At 38.7% G+C, this 23,919-nt stretch overlaps 1 protein-coding gene across 2 annotated transcripts in view; it reads left to right on the plus strand.

The window, feature by feature from the left end:
- LOC134649959 (uncharacterized) overlaps positions 1-23,919 on the plus strand; it is a 102,613-nt gene that overhangs the window by 66,219 nt on the left and 12,475 nt on the right. For both annotated transcript variants that reach the window (XM_063504763.1, XM_063504764.1), the window contains exons 2-5: positions 17,944-18,082; positions 18,579-18,643; positions 19,385-19,523; positions 21,464-21,576. In XM_063504763.1, coding sequence (XP_063360833.1) covers positions 17,944-18,082; positions 18,579-18,643; positions 19,385-19,523; positions 21,464-21,576 — 456 coding nt within the window. The remainder of the gene's footprint in view (positions 1-17,943; positions 18,083-18,578; positions 18,644-19,384; positions 19,524-21,463; positions 21,577-23,919) is intronic.

Here is a 23,919-nt window from a genome sequence, read left to right on the forward strand (position 1 = left end):
TAGAAAGCAACACGTGATCACCGGTCACCTGTCATAGAAAACGAAGTGTCGGTTGCCTCGGCCCGGACCCGGGCCGTTCTAGCTAGAGTCATCCTTTAAGTAGAAGCAACGCGTCAATTCCATTTGAAATCTGTAAATAAAGTTATTTATAAATAATGCCTCTTGTACATATATGTAGTTCTACATATATGTACAAGAGGCATTATTTAAGTGTTTTGACCATCGGAACCCCATTATCAATAAATTTTATATGCCTACGATAAAACCTCTGAACGGTGGGCTATCAATTACTCCAAATTATAGTATTTATGTAAAAACAACACAGCTGAGCTTTTAGTTTGTGATTACGGGGCAATTTTAAAATGTTTTGATATATGAATATAATATGTACGAGTATAAGTATGATAGCACCATCGATGGTGTTCCGTGGGTCCCACTCGGTAACTATTTTGGCCCACCTTTCAGGGTGCATGCGGCAGACATGTCCCGCCCAGTCCTACTTAGCGGTATATGTATTTATATATTTCGTATATATTATATCTTTAATACATTGTACAACCCGTATACCAAGCAGTTTGCATTGCATTTAATAAATTCTACAGAAAAATGGGTGCATTGCAGAAATTCAAAGGATTTTAGTAAAATTGCTCCTAAAAATACGAGTGCTATCATAAAATATTCTTGAGTCTGAAACTGTACAAAGCAGTCCTGTCATGCAACGAAACTTGAGTGTCATTTTCTTTTGCATTTTGTGAATATTTGGATAATTTTACCTGAATAAGTAAAAATAATAGTCATTTTTATTGTTCTGTAGGTATAAACTCGATTCACGGAACACTTACTTATTAATAATAGGTACTTGATTTTACTGTCATCTAGTGTAGTAAATAACGCTCATTTCGAGGCTTAAAAACTCGAATCCTTAAGACTCTCGAATGCTTAACGCCTCAAAGGCGGCAAAGACGATTTCTTACATCCATACACGTAAAATAAATAAATAAAATTCTCATATATAGTTAAGTCTTCAAGACTTACGAGTCTTGAGGGATCGAGTCTTTAAGCCTAAAAATAAGCGATATTCACAACACTGCTATTATCCATCCGTGCTCAGGCTGCCAACATTTCGTTTTCTACAACGGGCTTCAGCTTTTAACAGTTGTAAAAAAATATCCATACAAAATTTGAAGAGCACCTAACTCTTGTAATTAAACATTCGATCACTCTTAGAAATCTGCCAAATCCTACACCTGAACATGCAACACAACAAAAAACCACCGTGTCGCCAAAATAATTGTAAGATTTTTATTATTGTATGTATGGTGTGTATGTATAGTTTAGTGTCTACCCTTAGTGTGTACCCTTAGTTGCCTGATAATAAATGATATTTAATTTTAATTTAATTTAATAGACCATATACCATATATGTACCAAAATCTTGAGCTAAGACGTCTTCATACATTAATAAAAAAGCGGCCAAGTGCGAGTCGGACTCGCCCATGAAGGGTTCCGTATTTAGGCGATTTATGACGTATAAAAAAAAACTACTTACTAGATCTCGTTCAAACCAATTTTCGGTGGAAGTTTACATGGTAATGTACATCATATATTTTTTTTAGTTTTATCATTCTCTTATTTTAGAAGTTACAGGGGGGGGGACACACATTTTACCACTTTGGAAGTGTCTCTCGCGCAAACTATTCAGTTTAGAAAAAAATGATATTAGGAACCTCAATATCATTTTTGAAGACCTATCCATAGATACCCCACACGTATGGGTTTGATGAAAAAAAAATTTTTGAGTTTCAGTTCGAAGTATGGGGAACCCCAAAAATTTATTGTTTTTTTTCTATTTTTGTGTGAAAATCTTAATGCGGTTCACAGAATACATCTACTTACCAAGTTTCAACAGTATAGTTCTTATAGTTTCGGAGAAAAGTGGCTGTGACATACGGACGGACAGACAGACGGACAGACGGACAGACGGACAGACAGACAGACAGACATGACGAATCTATAAGGGTTCCGTTTTTTGCCATTTGGCTACGGAACCCTAAAAACACACCTCAGTAAATAAATCAGTTCGCACTGTCCCTTTGTCCACTAGGTACTGCGGACAGGTGATACCGACCAGGACAACTACATGGAAAACATTTTAACCCTCCAGCCCGATACCCACCGCATCGACAACACTACTACCTGAACACTCATGCATTTCAAATTCAACCGTATGCGTCTACGCTTACAGTTTAAGTTGTCTTTTAGCCGCACTGGACATATGACAACTTGATAAATTGTTAATTTGATTCTTGTTAGACTCGGGCATCGATTGATGGATATGTTTATTGTGGTCTGCTGTTCGAATATGGACTTTATTTGTGGGGTTTGTGGTGCAATTTGGAATGAAGGTGGTTGTTTTGTATTTTACACTTTTGCGGGTCCGATTTTGTGTAAGTTTGGGGGTTTGCAGCGAAAATAAACTTTTTAGGTAAATTGTCACGGACTATTTTTAACAATGGTATAAGGTGAAATTGGCTCACTTGCCGTATTATTTTGAATAGGGTGTAAATTTGACTGTATTTAAAATAAATTATTTTACACCATGCAAGAAATAAAGCACCAGAAGATTATTAGAGAAACGTAGAGACAGCAGTTATTTTAAAACCCGTATTAAAACTAGTAGGTAATTTGATCGTGACGTCACATGCTAGTGTTTAATTAAAATTCCATAGTAGCAAATCGTTTTGACAGTTCGTAAAAAGAAACTGATTTGACTAATAGTAGTCAAATACCCTATTGTAAACACGGCAATAATACGTAGGTCTTTGGGATACCTACCTGAGTTGGGATGTATGTACATTATACCTTTATTACGTTTAACTTTTACGTTCACGTAGTTAACTTATATTATACCTATTATCCACAGAAAATACCTTTTTCTGAAATGTGTTTGCCCCAATAGCTCAAAGTTCTTCACAATTGGAAGTGACTGTGATAATTAACCGGAATCCCTTAACTCCGTAAATAAAACCAGTGTAAAGCCACCGCGTGTTTTTTCAAACTACTGGATTAGTTTTAGGGTTCCTTGCGTTATTTCGATAACCAAATTTATACTTGGACAACCAGATCTTGACAGTAGAAAAAGGCGGCAAATTTGAAAAATGTAGGCGCGAAGGGATATCGTCCCATAGAAAATTTGAATTTCGCGCCTTTTTTTACTGACAAGATTTGGTTGACCAGCTATAGGTATAAGTTTAATGGGGTTGGCCGGTCGAACTTATATTTTACAGATCTACAGCATAGGTTTTTCTGTCCATCCCTAGAATACTGTCTTTTTCTTGGTTTTTTTTTTGACCTGGACGCTCGTAAGCCAAATCTCATAAAACAAAACTAGAGACAGTGAAAACTTATACTGGCATCTATGCAAACCTTTGACAGTTGTCAACTCCATTAATTGAAGGGTGGATACCACTGATACCAACCAGGGATTTTATTTTTATTTTATTAGAAGATGGGATAGGGATGTTGCGAACATCCGCATCCGCATCCGCAACCGCGGAACTTCCGCATTATTTTCAACATCCGCATCTGCATCCGCATACGCATAAAATCGATGCGGAGCTTATGCGGATGCGGATGTCGAACAAGTCGGTACAGAAACGTCTTAGCGGCGGCGTAAGTGCTAGGTGATTTCGTTATTACGTTTCGTTATAACTAAATCGTCTAGATCCAGTAAAGTCGGCCAAGTTACTGTTTATTAAATATAACGCACCTATATTCTTGCTCAAATACTAAACGGGTCGTTTTTTTTTAATACAAAAATACTAAAAATGTAATATTTGACGTTTTCTCAGTACCTAATCTTGACATCCGCATCCGCATCCGCGGATGTGAGCCTTTAAATATCCGCATCCGCAACATCCCTGATACCAACTATGTACTTCGTCATAAATTTAAAAGTGGAAAAATTACTGTTTTGGGTGGTATTTTTTACACTTTTAAATTTATTCTAGGCTTGATACCTTCGTTCACAGACGTCTCTGCTTGTTAAAAATTAAATTACTTTAGTCATAAACATGTAAACAGGTTGTGCTGGTATAACTGCATGGTACCTAGAAATCTCTCATCCTTCATACGCTTTTTTACATTGTTTTTTCTTGGGTAATCATTAGAAACCACACATGCTCATGTACCTATGTATAATGTAGTGTGCTATTTTGTCCAAGTAAGTGTACAAAAATGGGAACCTGTCCTAACTCGTCCTAACAACGCAGTGGTTTTGCTATTCTAATAAAGATATTAGAATAGCAAAAACTTGAATGTCCATACGAGATAAGAATCTCGTATGGACATTCAAGTTTTTCTTTCGATGCATAGTATCATCTATACACCGTGTTTTCTTCTAAATTCCGCGCCAGATGACTTTGTTTATAATGTGTAGTGATTTAGGTATGTCGCACTTAGGCACTTTGTAGACACCAGGCGGTCTAGCATGAGTTGCGTTCTCGCGCGCGACTCCATCCATACATCTTACGTGACTTCAAGTATCGAGTCGCGCGCAAAAATGCAACTCATGCTAGACCGCCAGAACAACAATGAAAGCGCGACCATATGGTGTTCGGTGGCTGACAGATGTCAGATACGCGTTTGTTTATAGATATAAAAGCCAGGGACTTATTTGGCGTACAAATCTGTCAATCTATCAATTCCCGTCATAATTGACGGGTTCGTCCGCCAAATACATCTGCAATATCTGCATCTGCACAGTACTCGTATATAAGTTATGCTTAGCTAAAGAATCAAGCGAAGTAACGAGCATTAGGGCGATTTTTTTTGTTGTCCCCTACACTTTTTTTTTCAAATTTGGGATTTTTTATGTTATTTCTACTCAGAATCACGAGCTCTTTCTATCTTAATAGGAGAAAAAAAAGTGTCCTAAGGTTTTTATTTCCATTACGTCACCATTTTTCATAGACTTTGTATGGCGGTCGCGGACTGGAAAGATCGAAAAATGTATGGAAATTTTGGGACACTTTTTTTCTCCTATTAGGATAGAAAGAGCTCGTGATTCTGAGTAGAAATAACATAAAAAATCCCAAATTTGAAAAAAAAGTGTAGGGGAAAACAAAGAAAAAATGCCCATTAGCGTAGTTTAGTTCGCTAGTCCATTATTGGTCTGTGTAATTGTGTACGGAACCATTTACGTATATCGAACTTAATGCTGGACATTTTTTCGTACTAAATATAGACATCAACTTCCTTAAATCGCTCGGCAACATGTGTAGGAAACGTCCCATTACTAAAATCCTTTACACAAAAACTGTGGCTCTTAACACAGAACACATAGAGTTCATAATCGGGTGTAAAATGGAGATATTTGTCATTTTTATTAAGCTGGCTGAATATTAATCACGTGGTTAATCTGTTCCTTCATATACACTGTTAACTGATTATTCGTAGACCTTATTGTTAAGACATAAAGTTCAAAATGGTCAGTTAATATCACAGTGTTATTACCACAGTGGTTCACAGAATCGTTATTTTTTTACTTTAATCCTATGGAATGTGAATGGAAGTGTGGATTACTACTTTTATGTTATTTAATTACGTCGTTATGGTTTCATAAAATGTAAACATGGGTAACATCAAATGCCAGATTTTAGAGTAAATTAGTCTTTGAGATGTTTGTAATAATCTGGTAATTATTAGTCTTAAAAGGAAATCTAATTCCTACTAATTAGTGACATCTTGACACGCCTACAGTCCAGTTTGTCCTAAAATAATATTTATTTACATTCTTAATTATCTTTCTCTTTAGTTTGGTCAGTAGCTATGTTTCTCAGATTTGTTAATTTTGATTTTACTTAAATCCCTACCAAAGATAATTTAGAGTAGAGGCGTATTATTTTAAGTAAATGTACTGCCATCTTTCAACACATAATAATTAAAACTTTTAGAACGCCATTTGACCAACTTTTCGAGAGATGGCGCCGTACATTTCATCCTTAGAGATGTATAGGGCAGGGATCGGAACCGGTTTTTTGCAAAAACATCGAAATAACCATATTTTTGGAATTATTTTATACTCGAAATGTAGGACTCAGTTGTGTGTTTAGGTAACGACTTCGTATTATTAGATTGCCCAATTAGAAATGAAGTAATTAGCAAAGAACGAAAAAATACCGTTTCCGTTCCCATACAACAAATACCGGTATCCGATCCCTGGTATAGGGTCTCCAAAAGTCAAAAACATCCTACCTACTCTTTCCATGACGTATAATCATTACATAGTATAAAACACGGATTTGGATGCGGGATTTTTTAAATAGACTGATTCAAGAGGAAGGTTTATGTAGGTACTTATACTATAATTTGTTAATCCGTGCGAAGCCGGGGCGGGTCGCTAGTTATTAATATAAATAATGTATACCTACCAACTACAACAGTCGTTCAGTGTTATGTTATGAAATCAGCTTAAAAGCATCAATTGTGACTAATTTTATTTATTGCCAACGCCCCAAAGCCATCTATTACCGTGAGCGATCCCAATAAAACCACTGAATCAAAGAGAAAAACTGCGCTCCGACCGTATAAATATTTTATTTCGGATAGTGAGATTGGGGTGGCCACGAGATGAATGCGGACACGGTTTTACTTTTTAACTCTTGTGGGGGAAACTAAAGTGACTGCCTATTCGTTCCTCTATAAAAATGTACACGCTCAGCAGCACAAAGGTTAATTGAATTTAATGTGCTTATAAAAAAGTCACGTTGAAGTTTTTAGCAAGAGCGGGGACAAATGCATGCACCCCTGGGTTGCCCGTTGTGATTTTTCACTGTCTAGCTACACCAGGAGAATGTGGAATACTTAAATCGTTAAGTAGATATGAAAACAATCGCAAAATTGCAAAAAAGATGTCCAATAGAAAACTTCGTGGTATCTAATTTGCTAAACTGCCTGCATGCAAATGCATGTCCCTATGCTAAACTTTATTTCGTGTTTGTTTTCGGGCCACTGGTAACTAGGAAAAACACTGTTAATGTGTATATCCCACCATACAAAGTAAGTTTAAAGGAAGTTGCTGCCTACTAAATCATTCAAAGTAACTAATAAGTGGCGAACGGATGGAAAAGAATGCTTACACTTTTTGGTTATCGATAACAACAAGCAACTCGTTTCAAGCGTATGCCATTGATTCAAGTTTCGTTTACTACTGCAGTAGGTACAAAGTCTAAACTTTCAACTCAAGTTAGAAACTGTCATCCGTTTTATTTACTTCTAATTACAAAACTAACTCTACTGAGTATGACAGAATTCCTAACTCCGTTTTAATCAGTCAATCGTGTATTAAACTGTCCCCCTAAATTCGCAACTTATGGCCACCCCACTCCGGGAGTTGGGAACTTTTACTAATATGTACTAGTCAAATGGACTCTCGAGAATTCAGTCATGCCATAAAGAACCTTGTACCAACGGATTAAAGTACGAATTGTGTTGATACGGTTCCGTATTGCCGTCTGGCACTCATGCATATGGAAATCGGGACTTAGGTCATAGAATAAATACCTACCCACACTTGATAGTTTTATTTGGTCCGCAATTTTGAGTGTGGATAAAGTCTACGTTTGAGTGGATACATTATTAACAAAGTTTGCTGACCAAAACGAAGCTAGCTTTGTATTTTAGGTACCTTAATAGGTCCAGCCGGCCTAGCCAAGCTGACAATCGCTATCGCTTCGACAACGAAACGCTTTGTGTCTCTCTATCACTTTTCCATATTAGTGCGACAGTGACAGTTGCGTTTCGATCGCTACGGAGCGTAAACGATTGACACGTTGGCTACGCGGCCTGTTCCGACGAACTGAAAACGATTGGAAGAATACGTGTGTAAAAATAAATTTACTCTGTATCTATGAATTTTTTATAATTATGATACTAAAGGATGACTCACGCTAGACCGCACCGGGACCGGGCCGGAGCTTCCGGCGCTTCGTTTTCTATGGAAAGCACCACGTGATCACCGGTCAGCCGTCATAGAAAATGACATGTCGGACGCATCTGCTCGGGCCCAGCCCGGTCTAACGTCACTCCTTACTTGAAATTAGTTTTATCAAATTGATAAGTATTTTTATAAAAAAACCGGCCAAGTGCGAGTCGGACTCGCGCACGGAGGGTTCCGCACCATCAACAAAAAATAGAGCAAAACAAGCAAAAAAACGGTCACCCATCCAAGTACTGACCCCGCCCGACGTTGCTTAACTTCGGTCAAAAATCACGTTTGTTGTATGGGAGCCCCACTTAAATCTTTATTTTATTCTGTTTTTAGTATTTGTTGTTATAGCGGCAACAGAAATACATCATCTGTGAAAATTTCAACTGTCTAGCTATCACGGTTCGTGAGATACAGCCTGGTGACAGACGGACGGACGGACGGACGGACGGACGGACAGCAGAGTCTTAGTAATAGGGTCCCGTTTTTACCCTCTGGGTACGGAACCCTAAAAAACGACTTGAAATGCACGATTGGCTTTTCCATTCAATATCATTTCATTTCTCGCTTCTGGATATGACGTTTTTGACGAAAAAACACGTAAAGTTTATTATTTTCATTTGCGGAAGCTTAAATAAAAAACATTTATTGAAATGTGTGTTTTAGTTTAACAGAAGGACCCTGATTCGATTCTAGCCCTGGCACTGGAGACCTTGGTCACTTTTTAGGGTTCCGTAGCCAAATGGCAAAAAACGGAACCCTTATAGATTCGTCATGTCTGTCTGTCTGTCTGTCCGTCTGTCTGTCCGTCCGTATGTCACAGCCACTTTTCTCCGAAACTATAAGAACTATACTGTTGAAACTTGGTAAGTAGATGTATTCTGTGAACCGCATTAAGATTTTCACACAAAAATAGAAAAAAAACAATAAATTTTTGGGGTTCCCCATACTTCGAACTGAAACTCAAAATTTTTTTTTTCATCAAACCCATACGTGTGGGGTATCTATGGATAGGTCTTCAAAAATGATATTGAGGTTTCTAATATCATTTTTTTCTAAACTGAATAGTTTGCGCGAGAGACACTTCCAAAGTGGTAAAATGTGTGTCCCCCCCCTGTAACTTCTAAAATAAGAGAATGATAAAACTAAAAAAAATATATGATGTACATTACCATGTAAACTTCCACCGAAAATTGGTTTGAACGAGAACTAGTAAGTGGTTTTTTTTCATACGTCATAAATCGCCTAAATACGGAACCCTTTATGGGCGAGTCCGACTCGCACTTGGCCGCTTTTATTTGTATATGACATTTATTTCGGTATCACTACATAGTATAAAACAAAGTCGCATCCCGCTGTCTCTCTGTCCCTATGTATGCTTTGATTTTTTTTATATTATAAATGGGCTTACTCATGGCCACAGACTAGCCGAGGCGAAGATGTGGCCTACGATGGAGCGAGCCTGCCCAGAAGGTGCCTGTTCACCCTTGATTTGAAGGTTGCCGGGTTATATGAGCTCGGAAATATAGACGCCGGCAAGGAATTCCATTCCTTGGCAGTGCGCATAAGAAACGAGGAAGCAAAGCGCTTCGTGCGAATTGGTGGAATATCTACCAAGTAAGGATGGAAACCGGCCGTGCGTCTAAAAGTCCGATGGTAGAATGGGGACGGTGGAATAAGCTCGTGTAGCTCTTGAGCAGACTCCCCGAAGCACTCTTCCTTAAAACTACGCAACGGATTTTGATGCGTTTTTTTTTTAATATATAGAGTGATTCAAGAGGAAGGTTTATGTATCATTTGTTAACCCTTGCGAAGCCGGGGCGGGTCACTAGTGTAAGATATAGGTACAGTTAGACCAAGATAATTTTGCAACTATTTTGATAGCACAGGTAGTACAAATGTCGTTTAAAACGTCAAACTTCTATGAAATTGTGACTTATAAATAATACTTGCACTGCGTGTGCTATCAAAATCGTTGCCGACTTATCTTGGTCCTACTAATGTCATCGTTACAGTTACCAAACCAGAAGTTGGAGCTAGTTTAGAGTTAGGCTAAACTTTGTGACCTAATTCCACTAATTTGGAGCAACGAGAACGTACAGCAAAAGATTAATGTAGTCAGTAAATTATGTACTCCAACATTATCATTCGTGCTCTTTAGCCCAAGTATACGGGTACAGTCACCTGCAATAATATGTTGCTCTTCGAAGGCTGCAAAAATATGTGAAACGCTCTTTATGGCTCTACCACAAAGCTCTACAAATAAGATCGTGTCAGATATTTTTGCGGCCTTCGTTGTGTAATTATTCAAACAGAGTTAACTTTCGCAGGAATGTCATTTTTAGGGTTTCGTACCCAAAGGGTAAAAACGGAACCCTATTACTAAGACCACTGTCCGTCTGACCGTCTGTCTGTCTACGAGACAACTTATGTCCATGGCCGTGGACATTGCGTATCACTATCTAATACTATCTAAACTAAAGTGTCGTTCTATGGAACTTGCTATGTAAACAAACCGCCATATTGAAACTGTCCAAATGAATTTACTAGCAACTTTTGTTTACATAGTTAGCAAGTTCCATAGAATTACACTTTATAAAATGCTGTCAAGAGACGTTTTATCATTTCTTTATAACGCGATTAAAGCTCGTTTGCTTGTTTCCTTGTAGGGCATTATATTACGAAGCCATTGTTAAGTTATTACTATACTATCTGGAGCTCAAATTAGAATACAATGGCTCCTGATTATTGAATAATAATGAGTTTGATGACTGCAGTATGATCTCAGCCGGTCTGTGATGGTTGCGCTTTTATCGACTGTCATTGTGGCCGTCACTTTTTTATGATATAGAACGCAAACAAGCAGACGAATCACCTGATGGTAAGAAATTACCATCGCCCGGGGACACCTGCAACAACAGAGGCAGAGGGGTTGAAGTGCGTTGCCGACCTTTAAGATGGGAGTACGCTCTTCTAACTAGTGGCTACAGAGTCAGCTCACTGGGGCTGTAGAATCCGTTCATTGAATCGCAATTTTGAAAAATGTACATTTATTTATTTTTATTTATTTGAAAAAATGTTTACATGACTTTACAGACAGATCCAATGCGCCATGAAACTTAACATTAACATATACCAAGCAGGTACATATAACTATTACGAATAACAATCAGGTACAAACAAACAATTGCAAATAACACAATTACAAATCACTATAGTCCCTTATCACATCCACATAAAACTGATTAGCCAGGGCTCTCCAAACCCCGGCCCGCGAAGCGTTCCAATCCGGCCCGCGGGAGCCAGGCTCCAGATGTTCAGCCCTAACAGCAGCAACCAGATTTAAATTCTGCACTAGCAGTGACTCTCTATCACTCTTCCATATTAGTGCAACAGTGACAGTTGCGATTTTTTGATCGCTACGGAGGGTAAGCGATTGGCATTTTGGCTACGCGGCCAGGACAGACAGACAGCCGGATACGAAAGCAATTTTTGACCAAAGCTGACCGGAGACACTTCGCGCTCGCTCGATCAACAAGTAACCTATGTATGTGCGAGACGCATGCCACGATGGACGATAAAAGTGTAGCCATCATAACGGCACAGGAAGCTTTTTATAGATTTTTATTAAAGCTTGAATACTCTTGGGAGACGGCATTGACGATGATTCTGATACATGCATATACATATGGGATATATGATATAGGTATTTTTTATATTATGTATTTTTTTGTATGTAAGCTCGAAGTATACCCAGGCCAGTTAACTTCTAAGTAGCTAACAAATGTTAGCTTCAAATACAAATACATAATACAAATGTATATATATATATATTTGGTAGGAGTACCTAACTAGGAGTAGGAGTAACTAGTAAGTTATCGTTGCAAAAAAAATTATATACATATTAAAGAAAACAGAGCGAATAGAAGTGTTGTATGTAAACCGTTTACTAGCTCCAATTTTTGTCTTACTACTTCTAGCAACGAAAACTAGTAGATGCCAGACCATCAAGAATTATTTAAAAGTGGAAAAATAGAGATCTCCTAGATCGATACTCCAGCGCTCTGCCAACTGAGCCACAAAGACCTCATCCATAGCCAGCGAATCTCTCCACCATATTTGTCTAGGGGACCCTAGCGACATCTATATACCGTAAGAGCGTTACACTCCACATGCATTGTGTTATTCCACTTTTAAATTTATTCTAAGCAATAGCATCGTTCGCAGACGTTTCTGCTTGTTAAAAAATAATTCCAGAATTATGTTTTAATATGAGAGTTAGGTACATGAACTTTCGTGTGACTCTTAACTACCTACAGCAAAGCACTTGTCTTCCAAGAATCCTCAAGGCCTTTATTTTTTCGTATTTTCGCCACGGCCATGAAATAATAAACGTCTGTAGCAAACGTTGATTCCGTATGCCAAGGGTGAAGCCGTGACGTCATCGTCATGGCACCTGTCTTCCAAATATTTAATAAAGCAAAGGCAAGGTGTATCTCAGTTAAACCACAAACTGTTTTCTTTTCGTAAAACTGGGATTTTGTTACGAAAATGGATGACAGCTGCTTCTTGATTATTATGATTAGGTATGTATAGTGTATTTATTTAAATAAATGTAAACAATATTAAAAACATTATGTATGATTGTTAGTAGCACTGCGTCGAGATTTCGTATGAATTAGGTACTATTATCTGTACTTATAGCAGTTATAGCTTATACTAATCATTACATAGTATAAAAAAGCGGCCAAGTGCGAGTCGGACTCGCCCATGAAGGGTTCCGTATTTAGGCGATTTATGACGTATAAAAAAAACTACTTACTAGATCTCGTTCAAACCAATTTTCGGTGGAAGTTTACATGGTAATGTACATCATATATTTTTTTTAGTTTTATCATTCTGTTATTTTAGAAGTTACGGGGGGGGGGACACACATTTTACCACTTTGGAAGTGTCTCTCGCGCAAACTATTCAGTTTAGAAAAAAATGATATTAGAAACCTCAATATCATTTTTGAAGACCTATCCATAGATACCCCACACGTATGGGTTTGATGAAAAAAAAATTTTGAGTTTCAGTTCGAAGTATGGGGAACCCCAAAAATTTATTGTTTTTTTTCTATTTTTGTGTGAAAATCTTAATGCGGTTCACAGAATACATCTACTTACCAAGTTTCAACAGTATAGTTCTTATAGTTTCGGAGAAAAGTGGCTGTGACATACGGACGGACAGACAGACGGACAGACGGACAGACAGACAGACAGACATGACGAATCTATAAGGGTTCCGTTTTTTGCCATTTGGCTACGGAACCCTAAAAAGTCGCTTCCCGCTGTCTGTCTGTCCCTATGTATGCTTAGATCTTTAAAACTACGGATTTTGATGCGGTTTTTTTAAATACATAGAGTGATTCAAGAGGAAGTTTTATGTATAATTTGTTAACCCGTGCGAAGCCGGAGCGGGTCGCTAGTTATGAAATAAAACTATTTAAACGGCTAATTAATTAGATGGGCTACTGGATCCCAAGCTGGTGGTAAAAAAAACCATGTTGTCTGAGACAATATTCTATTACTAAATATTATCAATAAAAAAATGCATTAATAGTTTCCCTTGTATTTTATTAAGAAGTTGTTATGATGATAATAAACTTGTAGAACCTAATTAAATGTAATAGGTACCCACTACCTCTAATACATTATGTAGGTACATGTAAACTACAGTATGCAGACTGCATTAACTAATAACTACTTAGCACCGTGAAATAGAATGGAAAATGTAATATTCTAAAGACAAAATCGATGTGAGCCTGATTCTGATTCCGAAGGAAATGCAGTAAATTTCTTGAGAGGATAATGGGGGACGGCTTCTCCACACAAATGTAGTCCCTATTTTCCTTTCAAAATGTGGTCACTCCGCCAAGACTCGAACTTGCTCCCTTTGAAACACCGGTCCAATGACTCTTAACTTAAATACGGCCTGGGGGCCGATTTTTGAATTTCGACCACTCGATTTCGTGTATTTCGTTAATTAATATATCCACTACTAGGCATTTAAATTCTACTAATAGAATTGAAATCGAGTGGTCAATACCAATAAATTCCAAATTTCGATCGCTCGTATTTCAAAAATTAGCATTTCGCCGTTTTCCACCGATTTTCGAGTGACGAAATCGAGCGATCGAAATTCAAAAATCGGCCCCCTGATTCGAACTTAAAATACTTAAAAAACTTAAAATACTTAGAACTTGATTGAAATTGAAATTGAATTGAATTCAATCAATCTTTGGGTAATATGGCTCCAACGATACTGTCGATGATTTCGCCAACGTCAAAGTGGATCCCACGTGGGATCGAATTAATATTATTTGTAATAAAATTCAGCCAGTGTACGGTATAAAAGTATAAAATTATGGCCTCTAGGGCTCTAGCCAGCCACGGTTAGAGGTAGAAATACCAAAATAAATGCTCTAGAGCACGACGTTGTTCGGTAGTCTGGTTCTCAGTTCTTGTAAGGCGATAGCTAGACTTTACAAGAACCCGCGTGGGCTACCCGGCGTTGACGCCAGAATGGTGGTTATACGCGTTTCATGATTATTTTTTCATTATCTGCACACTTCCACATTAGTTTACTGCATAATACGCTATCAATATTACACTTTAAACAATATTAATAAGCAAAAACAAAGAAATTAATCACGAGGCTATGTTACCAAAATGGCGGTCGACGAATAACCCATTGAATTGAATTAAAGCTACGTCAAACATTCGGATACGTCAGTGTCAAAAGGGAAGTTTCTTCATACAAAAACATCACTTTTGACACTGACATATCCGATCCATATCGTATCTTTACAAAATTTTAACGTATCTTAAAGTTCGAATCGCCGTTTAGCTACCGAAACATACTAGAAGTGTGCGATTTTTTTCATACCTTGCTAATAGTTTGTTATGCCTTAGGGAGGCGAATACCGACATCTACCATAAGAATGTTGTATCTTTTGTCTTGTCTGTTGTAAACAGAAGGAAAAATTTTCACGCTTGATCTATAAGCTCCGGTGATCCATAAAAGTGTGAGTCTTCCCTGAAGCGGTGTATTTTTTCTTTCATTTAAAAACCGGATAGGTATTAGGTACCACGTCTATTGCCGCGTAGTTACCTAGGTACCAGTTTATCCAACAGAATACGGATCCAGAAAATAATCACTATTGATCTAGTACTAGTACTGTTAAAGCTACTTTGAATTATTAAACACCACGAATGACGGTACGTCATTGAAATGGGATTTCCATTACATTAGACAAGGATTGATGGTTAAACGTACTTTGGTAAGTGCCTTTATGATGACAACAGTATTTGTGTAATAACACTTCTCAAATAATTTATTTAATTGTAATTGTAGTTTTTAATTGAACATTAACAAAGCTTGATTTTTCCTTTTTGTATATTATTGTATTTAGTATACAAAATGTATTTTAGTGTGTAGTTTGTAGGACCTCTCGCTTCCTTGTCAGTCGTCTCACGGGGCCAAGCACATTTCAGAAAAAGGTCCTTTCTGTGGACAATTAGGTATACTAAAAGTTAACCACCCGGGTACATAATGTGTGTGACTTATATGACATTCTTCTTATTTGAGTCTCTAGTAGCTACTGAATAAATGTAAAGCTTAAAAATAAATGAAAAATAGAAACGTTAACTATCTCGGGCGAGACTCGAACTCGCGACTCTAGATCACTAGCCCATCGCTCTGCCAACTGAGCTACCGCGACTTTACTCGATGATCGCGAATATTTCCACCATATCACAAGCTGATTGGCTTCGGGAGGCGCATAGTGACTACTGTAAAAGTATTACACCTCTTAAACGGCTACCGGAGTTCCAATTCATATTGGAAATTCACCAGTAACGATGCGCCATCCCATCATCTTCCTCGCGTTATCCCGGCATTTTGCCACGGCTCATGGGAGCCTGGGGTCCGCTTGACAACTAATCCCAGTAATTGGCGTGGGCACTAGTTTTTACGAAAGCGACTGCCATCTGACCTTCCAACCCAGAGGGTAAGCTAGGCCCGTATTGGGATTAGTCCGGTTTCCTCACGATGTTTTCCTTCACCGAAAAGCGACTGGTAAATATCAAATGATATTTCGTACATAAGTTCCGAAAAACTCATTGGTACGAGCCGGGGTTCGAACCCGCGACCTCCGGATTGCAAATCGCACGCTCTTACCGCTAGGTCACCAGCGCTTCTCGCACGCTCTTACCGCTAGGCCACCAGCGCTTCAAAATTGGCCTATCCCGCCTCTAAGAGTGCAGCTTTAGATTCATCTCCATAGTAAAATTTTAAAACTAAAACTTTAAAACGGAAAATTGTATTGAGTGACAGCTTTTACCGTACTCAAGCTATGTAAAATACTCTTTTCGTACCAACTGCAAAGCAGCGTAACAAGCAACATATAAATTTTTCAAAGAAAAATTTCTAGCTGAAGCAAAGTGGCTTCTAGTTAAACCCGTAAAGGCGGCAATAAGAAACTTGCTAACTATTACCCTCACACTTCGCGCTCCTATTCAGAGTTTATATATTTAATGTAGTCGAAAAAAGTGGGTCATTTTAAGTTGTACGCTGCAGTTTGTTGGTGACTGACTAAATCACCAATTTTTAAACAATCGGTCCAGTATGTTCGCCATTTTCGGGCCAAATTGGATGTGACCTGTGACAGACAAAAGGTTGACTCACGCTAGACCGGGTCGGGCCCGGCCCGATGCGTCCGACACGTCATTTTCTATGACAGCTGATCGGTGATCATGTAGTAACCTCCGGTCCGGACTCTCCGGACCCGGCCAGAGCGTCTACCGCGAACCACGTTCGACGTGTTGCCTCTCTGTCGCACTTGTAAATTCGTACGTAAGTGTGACAGGGAGGTAACACGTCGAACGTGGTTCGCGGTAGGCCCTCAGGTCTAATGGCTCCTCTACACGATGGGCCAACGCCGGCCACTCCAAGGGAGGCATTTATACGTTAGAGGGAGCAAGTGATATTGCTATCTCATTCTACCGCATGGCTGCGTCCCTTGGAGTGGCCGGCGTTGGCCCATCGTGTAGAGGAGCCAGTCATTCATGTCAACCCGGCAGGATATCATTTTTCGTTTTGAAGTATTGAAACTAAAAAACCGTAAAGTATTTTTTGAAATTAACTGTTAAAATATATTGGACTCGCTCATATTTACTGTTTTAATAAAATTGTACACCATGTATGTAGTTCTAAAAATAATTAATACATTTAAGGTTTTTGGAACCGTCTAGGGTTATTAATAAATTAAACACTGCTTGAAGTTCTTATTTAAAACGTCTATAACCAATATTTTGCTCACTTTCAAGTTTCAACATCCCGCTCAGTAAACCAGGCCAACCGCACCCCACCTTTCGCAGTCGAGTAATTAATATCCGGCAGTCAAAGAGTGTTCTCTGGATGGGCCCCATTTCCTAAACGCTGCGGGACCATCAATTTCGAACACGGGCCATTAACGTATTGGTTTAGGGCCCTTGAAACGGGGTGCTAGATGGAAAGCACTAGATTTTGGGTAAAATCTATACCCTGACAGGTTTTTTTGGCCTTCGCAATGTTAAGAATAAAATAGAATAGAATACGATTTATTCAGGACGCTTATACAATAACTCAGCTTGGTGTCAAGGTATTTTATGGATACCTTGACCTGGTCTTCCGTGGAAACCCTTCCAAAAAACGCAAGTTCGTATATCTATGTTTCGGATTCTATGTGGTGCTCATTTTACAGAGGACTCTTTGACAACTTCATTAACAACTTTCACGAAAGAAAACCTTAATTTAAAGAGTTCAAGCTTCCATTCCGGTTTTCAAAAATTGCACATATCGGAATTTTTCGTTTCGTTTAACGTTTGTTGACGCGTATAAGTATTTCAACCGGAATATTTATTTGTTCACAGGCTGTGCCTTCCCTGCACGCTGGCATGGTCGCTGGTTCCAATCCGGCGTCATCCAACCCATCTCCATCGAGGGGGACCGTCTCTCCAACAAGGGGCGGTGCCTCTCGTCTGAAGGGGACAAGTTCCTTATCGTCGATGAGTAAGTATACATTACATTTAACTGTAAGATGGTATTAGCTGGTTTCAGTCTGGCATCATCCAACTCATCTCCATCAAGGGGGCCTCGCGATGGTCAGGGGGACAAGTTTCATATTGTAGACCTGAATCAATTATCTTCACATATATATCTCACACCGAGATAATTCTCATTATAAACTCAACGCAGTAAACTAAAGGTACGACCGAATTCAAAAATCGATACGTAAGAGTCGATTTATGGATTCGGGATTTTTAAAACTAAGTCTATGAATCGTTTCCTGTCAAAATTAAAGTAGGTAAGTAATATAAGCCGCGCCTGAGTTAGTTAAAGTTTGCCTGGCTGGATCTTAAGAAATGAAAGATTGTTGGGTCTAAGTAAATGTTGGACTAACTATTTAATTATGCCCACATAGGGAACCATGTGTGAGTTAGTCGTATGTAACACACAGTAGGTTTTAAAAATGTCTTGTTAATAAAATATATTTTTTCTTTTTCAGGAAGGGTTGTTATCGATGTGTGGTGATGCACGAAAAACATACCAACGTTCTGCAATATAAAGAAAGTGAGTACAAAACCTATTGATTCCATTAGGTATGATACCTATAGTTCGTTTATTTTAGCATTAGAAAGAACTTGAAGGAAGGTAAGCGATTTTGACATGTCTTTTAATTGAAAAACACTTTTTAAAAATCAATAACTATTACTTATGAAAGCAGAAGACTATAAAAGATCGTATTAGATTCATAATTGTTACATATTTACCGTAACTTATTTTTAAAATGTGTTTTTCAATTAAAAGACGCATCACGCGGTCTGGACATCGAATGATGGTAGCATGACGTTATGACGAAGGAGGAAACGGGGTCTTTCGAAGCATGATTTTTGGATGATTTTAGGGGGGGGGGGGGTCATTATGTCATCTATTTATGACAAAAATCGTCATAAATAGATGACATAATTTATGAACAGCCCCCTAATATTAACCCAATGCTCGGTTGATTAAAATTATAATATCTGCAGATCCCGATGTACCTATTCGCACTATGAAAAACAACATGTAATATGAATTATTATGAATATACGAATATGAATATGAATATCTTTCAGCATTTCTATGCCTACCGGGACTAAAGATACCAATATTAGTTTATTCTTCAATTTTGGCATATGACTATAGGCTTTTGAATTTCAAAAAGGTGAAACATTAGCTCTAACCCTCTGAGTCCTCTGACCCACGAAGACACCAACGCAAGAAACTCGGCGGTCATTTTTCGAAACAAAATAATGGAACTATTATTTTCAGCGTTCTGCCACCGTCGAGACGCATTGCCCCACCTCTGCTCTCTCATCACCGGAGACGCGCTCCTCTATTCCATGTTCAGGGAAAATGCTGATCCTGTCGACTGCCCGCTGAAAGGGCCCTTCTCCTTCACTTATAACAGGTAAGCTGTGCTTATTTTTAGAAAAATACATAATTAAATATTGACAGAAAACATTCTTTACATCTTTCACTGCGACTCTGACACTAGGCTGAGCCTGCCCTGTTAATAGTTTGGAAATTTTCCGATTCCGAAACTCATTTACAGAAAATGATCCGTTCTGCTGTAATCATCCAAAGACCGAAAAATTACTTCCCCATCAAATTAACGTGATCATTGATTAATAGCCTGAGCAGATGTTAACCGGTCCGTTAATGAAGATCACCGACGCGTCACCGTCAATGTCATCTCAGTCAAGCACTAAATGACTTTTGTAATTAAAACCTGTGAAATCATCGCCATCCCATGGGTTATTAATTAACTGCTTTTGGCTGATTGATGAAATTTTCTGATCAATTATCCTGTCAGAAAATTGGGGGAGAACGATTTTTGAGTGATAAAGGCAATGCAGTTCAACGATAGCTGTAACCGTTTAATTATTTCTTTTACAAACTCGTGGAGCTTTTGTGTAAAGTGTGCTTGTAAAATGTATGTTGGGTTGTTTAAATTACGAAACAGCTATAGTCTGTCAAGCTGGATATGTCAGTAGCAATGTAAAGCAAACTAAAGTATGGTATCCCTAGGAAACGAATAAAAAGCAGCAATGTACATCGAACATAGATGGTAGGATCCTAATAGATTGCTATACGCGTGCATCCATGAGGGATAAAATATACGCAATACGACACTATGATTGGTCGAATGTATATTTGTTGCCCACCATAATCCATACTAATTTACGGTAATCCATACTAAAGATATATTTTGATACTAACCACCTCGTGCCCCCGTGTGGTGGCCGGCTTTAGAATAGCGCCAACCCTCACATAGGATAAGGGTGTCGTACGAGGCGACTAAGTCCACAAACGAAGCAAGAAGGTATTTCGTTACAGTGGAGATGGTCGTCCTCTTAGCATTGGTTTGCGATCCATCTAGGAGAAGGATACTCCAAATGAAACCCGGAATGGAGTTTCCGTAAGGCGCGAGTAGGGTCCAACCTGAAATAAGCGGCAGATTCCTGCAGCTGACCTGTCTCCACACGTATTGGCTCGCCTTTCCTGTGGGATAAGACAGTGAAGCCGAGAGGGAATGCAGGTGCTGGGCATCCCCGCGTTTCCTTAATTTCGTCCCAGGCGGTGTAATAGGATATTTCTCCGGTTTTACGCCATAAATCGTCTGCATTAGACGCTAAGGCCAATGAACCACCTCGAAGAACACAAAACATAAGTCTTAAGGTGACATCATAGACTAGGAATCCTCTAGACGGAGTTTAGAGCAATTATTTCGTGAAACCGATGCTGCCAAAAATACTGGGGTGCGGGGGACGAGGTGAGCGAGTCCCGTGCCGTGATTGGTCCGTTCAAAGACACGGACGTCACACAAAGACAATTTGACTCGAAAATGCAGTAAAATTACCGTATATTTGTGGCAGAGGGGGTAGCGCTACTATGCTGTCTAGTGGGTGACATTCTGTTGCGGCATTAATGCCGTCGTTGTATCTGTCAATTTCCTTGACAAAGTGGGTGACATTCGCCGCCGCACTACTGCCGCGATTATAACATTCAATCCATCACTAATTTTATTAAGAGAAGAGAAGAAGAAGACAGATAGAGCAGTGCGTTAAGGCCGCTGCAGTAAAGTCGCAACAGTAAAGGAGGACTCACGCTAGATCGGGCCAGGCCCGGGTCCGACATGTCATTTTCTATGACGGCTGATCGGCGATCCCGTGGTGCTTTCCAAAGAAAACTAAGCGCCGGAAGCTCTGGCCTGGTCCCAGCCCGGTCTAGCGTGAGTCATCTTTAATGGATCTACAGTTGACATCGGAGTAAGAAAGCAAAATGGGTTTTGTGGATGAAATGGACTTAGGATAGACGTATTTGTCAAGGTCCTTGTAATTTTTCCAGAGGGCATGGAGACTGCAAGATCCCCGTATCGTCCATCGAGAGCTGCACAGAAGATTCCCGGCTTCTGCTCAACTATCAGGCGTGTCCAGATATTTCTGCGTCTGAAAGCACAGGTATGTTCACATCAAGATATTTTATCCTCCTAAGGCCCACCTGTAGTACCTATTCAGTTCGATGTAATTTAAACCATGTTCAATTGGAACAGAGTCGCTTTTGCATTGTTTCGTTCAATTTTCAAACAACGCAAAATCAACTCCATTTCCTACAATTTAGGTTAAAATGTCAGTGGCAAATTTTGGATGTTTCGTTTGTATGGCTGGGCCTTAGGAGATTAACATAGGATGACGTAGGTAATAGCTTTAAGTTGAGTCTAAAAAAGGACCCGACTTCAAAACAGTAATATTGTGGTGTAGCTATGAAATGGTCCTCATCAATAGTTATCCTCATCATATCTTCATGACAGTTACTTTGCATACTGCAGTGAAGAGATATGGTACCGTCCTTTGAACTACGGATGAAAGAATCTCTACTTATGTACTGATATAGGATAACAGTCGGCATCAAAACGAGTACTAGCAAATAAAACAACTTACCAATAGTTTCTAGCACACACTTGTCATAAACAAATAGACATATCTCTTTTTGTAAAGTTATCAGTCTAAACTTAATAAGTAAATCAGCTATGTAAATAACTTAAATAATCATCCTATTCAAAAGAGTTATTCTGAAGTTGGCCCCTGTGAAATGGTGCCGAGAATGCTGGCAGCGTTTTCTCGCTGAATCGTAAAACTTATGCGTTGAGCGAGGAAGACGCTTTTTTGTCACGAGTGGCATCCAAATATGACATGAGTAGGTACCATGAGCAAATTACAAAACAGCCTTGTGGACAGCGTTTGAAATCCGAAAGTCACCTTTAGCAGGTGACTTTAGAAGGTGACTTTCGGATTTCAAACGCAGCAGCGTTACTGCTGCTTGGCGGGGGCGATGTAACCATACCTACCTACTTAACTAGGTATATTAAATTTGACGCACTGCACCAGTGCAGTTATTGCTAAGGAATAACTGCAAAAGCTGTCAAAGCTAAACCATTTATTTTCCTTGAATGTCCCCTTAAACAGCTATTTCAAACTGCCGCTAAATCTAAGTATAATCAAAACGACACCTCGGCTCTGGAACGTTGCCCGACTTATTTGCAAACTAGACAAACTGACAACGCGAGACAATTTCCTTTGTGTATTGCACCGTTTCAAATCTTAGGTAGATTCTGCCTCAATAGACGCAAATATCAGATTTGTTGTTTTTGCACACAGTACCTATATCTTTTTGTAAAATTATGTTTTGTAAAAGGAAAGTGTATCTATTTTCTGAGAATAACTTTAATGTTAATTTTAGGGTAAGCAATAAGCATAGCATGATAGCAACTAAAAAGTAGGTGCATAAAACTGTAAAAATGAGCGCTGTCTCGCCAACAAACTGCATGTTAAGCAGTTTGGCGAGGAACTATAAAAATTATTATGTATATGTACCTTTGAAAATAAATGAAAAAAAAAAAAAAAAAAGCAATCACTGAATTGCTAGTATTTAAGTACATGTTGAACAGTACAGTATGCCTTAAATTTAATATAATAAATTTGCAACCCCGTCTCATTGTCCACCCAAACTTGAATCCATAGACCGGTATACTGTTCACTTTTTCTACAAAGACCGGTTCATGATGTCTATTGTTGCGCTTGTGAACGGGTTCCAGCAGGCGTTCTACATGGCATAAAAGCTCTCCAAGGGGCCTCTACGTGTTGGATCTATATCCCCACGCAAGCCTATCAAAATACCGGAATTATAGGCCCGTGCAATCCAAGGAGATAATAACATTACTTTTGGGTGCACCAAATATTATTATATTATATTGTCTCTTGTCTATTTATTACCATTTCAACTTGGTATCTCGCGGTGTGGCAACCAAAAAAAGATTTTTCACCACACCAGCTCGGAAAAGCTTACTTTGCACTTCAAAAACTGATAGCAAAGTTGCATTTTATTCACATGTGAGGCAAAGTAATCAAATGCTAATTTTGAGTTGTATTCTTATGTTTGCTGGTAGAATTGACTTTTAAATGATGATTTTGGATGATAATAACATTCATTTGGATTTTATTTTGTTTGATATATTGATATATTTGCTTCGGGTTGGTGTGGTGAAAAATTTAGTGTTTCACTCGGGGGCAAATTTTGTTTAACCCTCGTGCTTTGAAACCCTCGCAACGGCAACGCTCAAGATTCCATTGTTCGAACCACTCGCTACGCTCGTGGTTTAATTTTGGGATCTTTCGCTTGCTCGGGTTTCAATATTAGCACGAGCGGTTAAACAACAATTTTGCCCCCTTGTAAAACAAATAACTATATAAGTTTTGTTAAGCCTTAAGTACTAACAATAAAATGCTTTTGTTATTCAAAATAAA

This window comes from Cydia amplana, chromosome 8 (assembly GCF_948474715.1).
Source record: "Cydia amplana chromosome 8, ilCydAmpl1.1, whole genome shotgun sequence".
In the NCBI taxonomy this organism is placed as follows: domain Eukaryota; kingdom Metazoa; phylum Arthropoda; class Insecta; order Lepidoptera; family Tortricidae; genus Cydia; species Cydia amplana.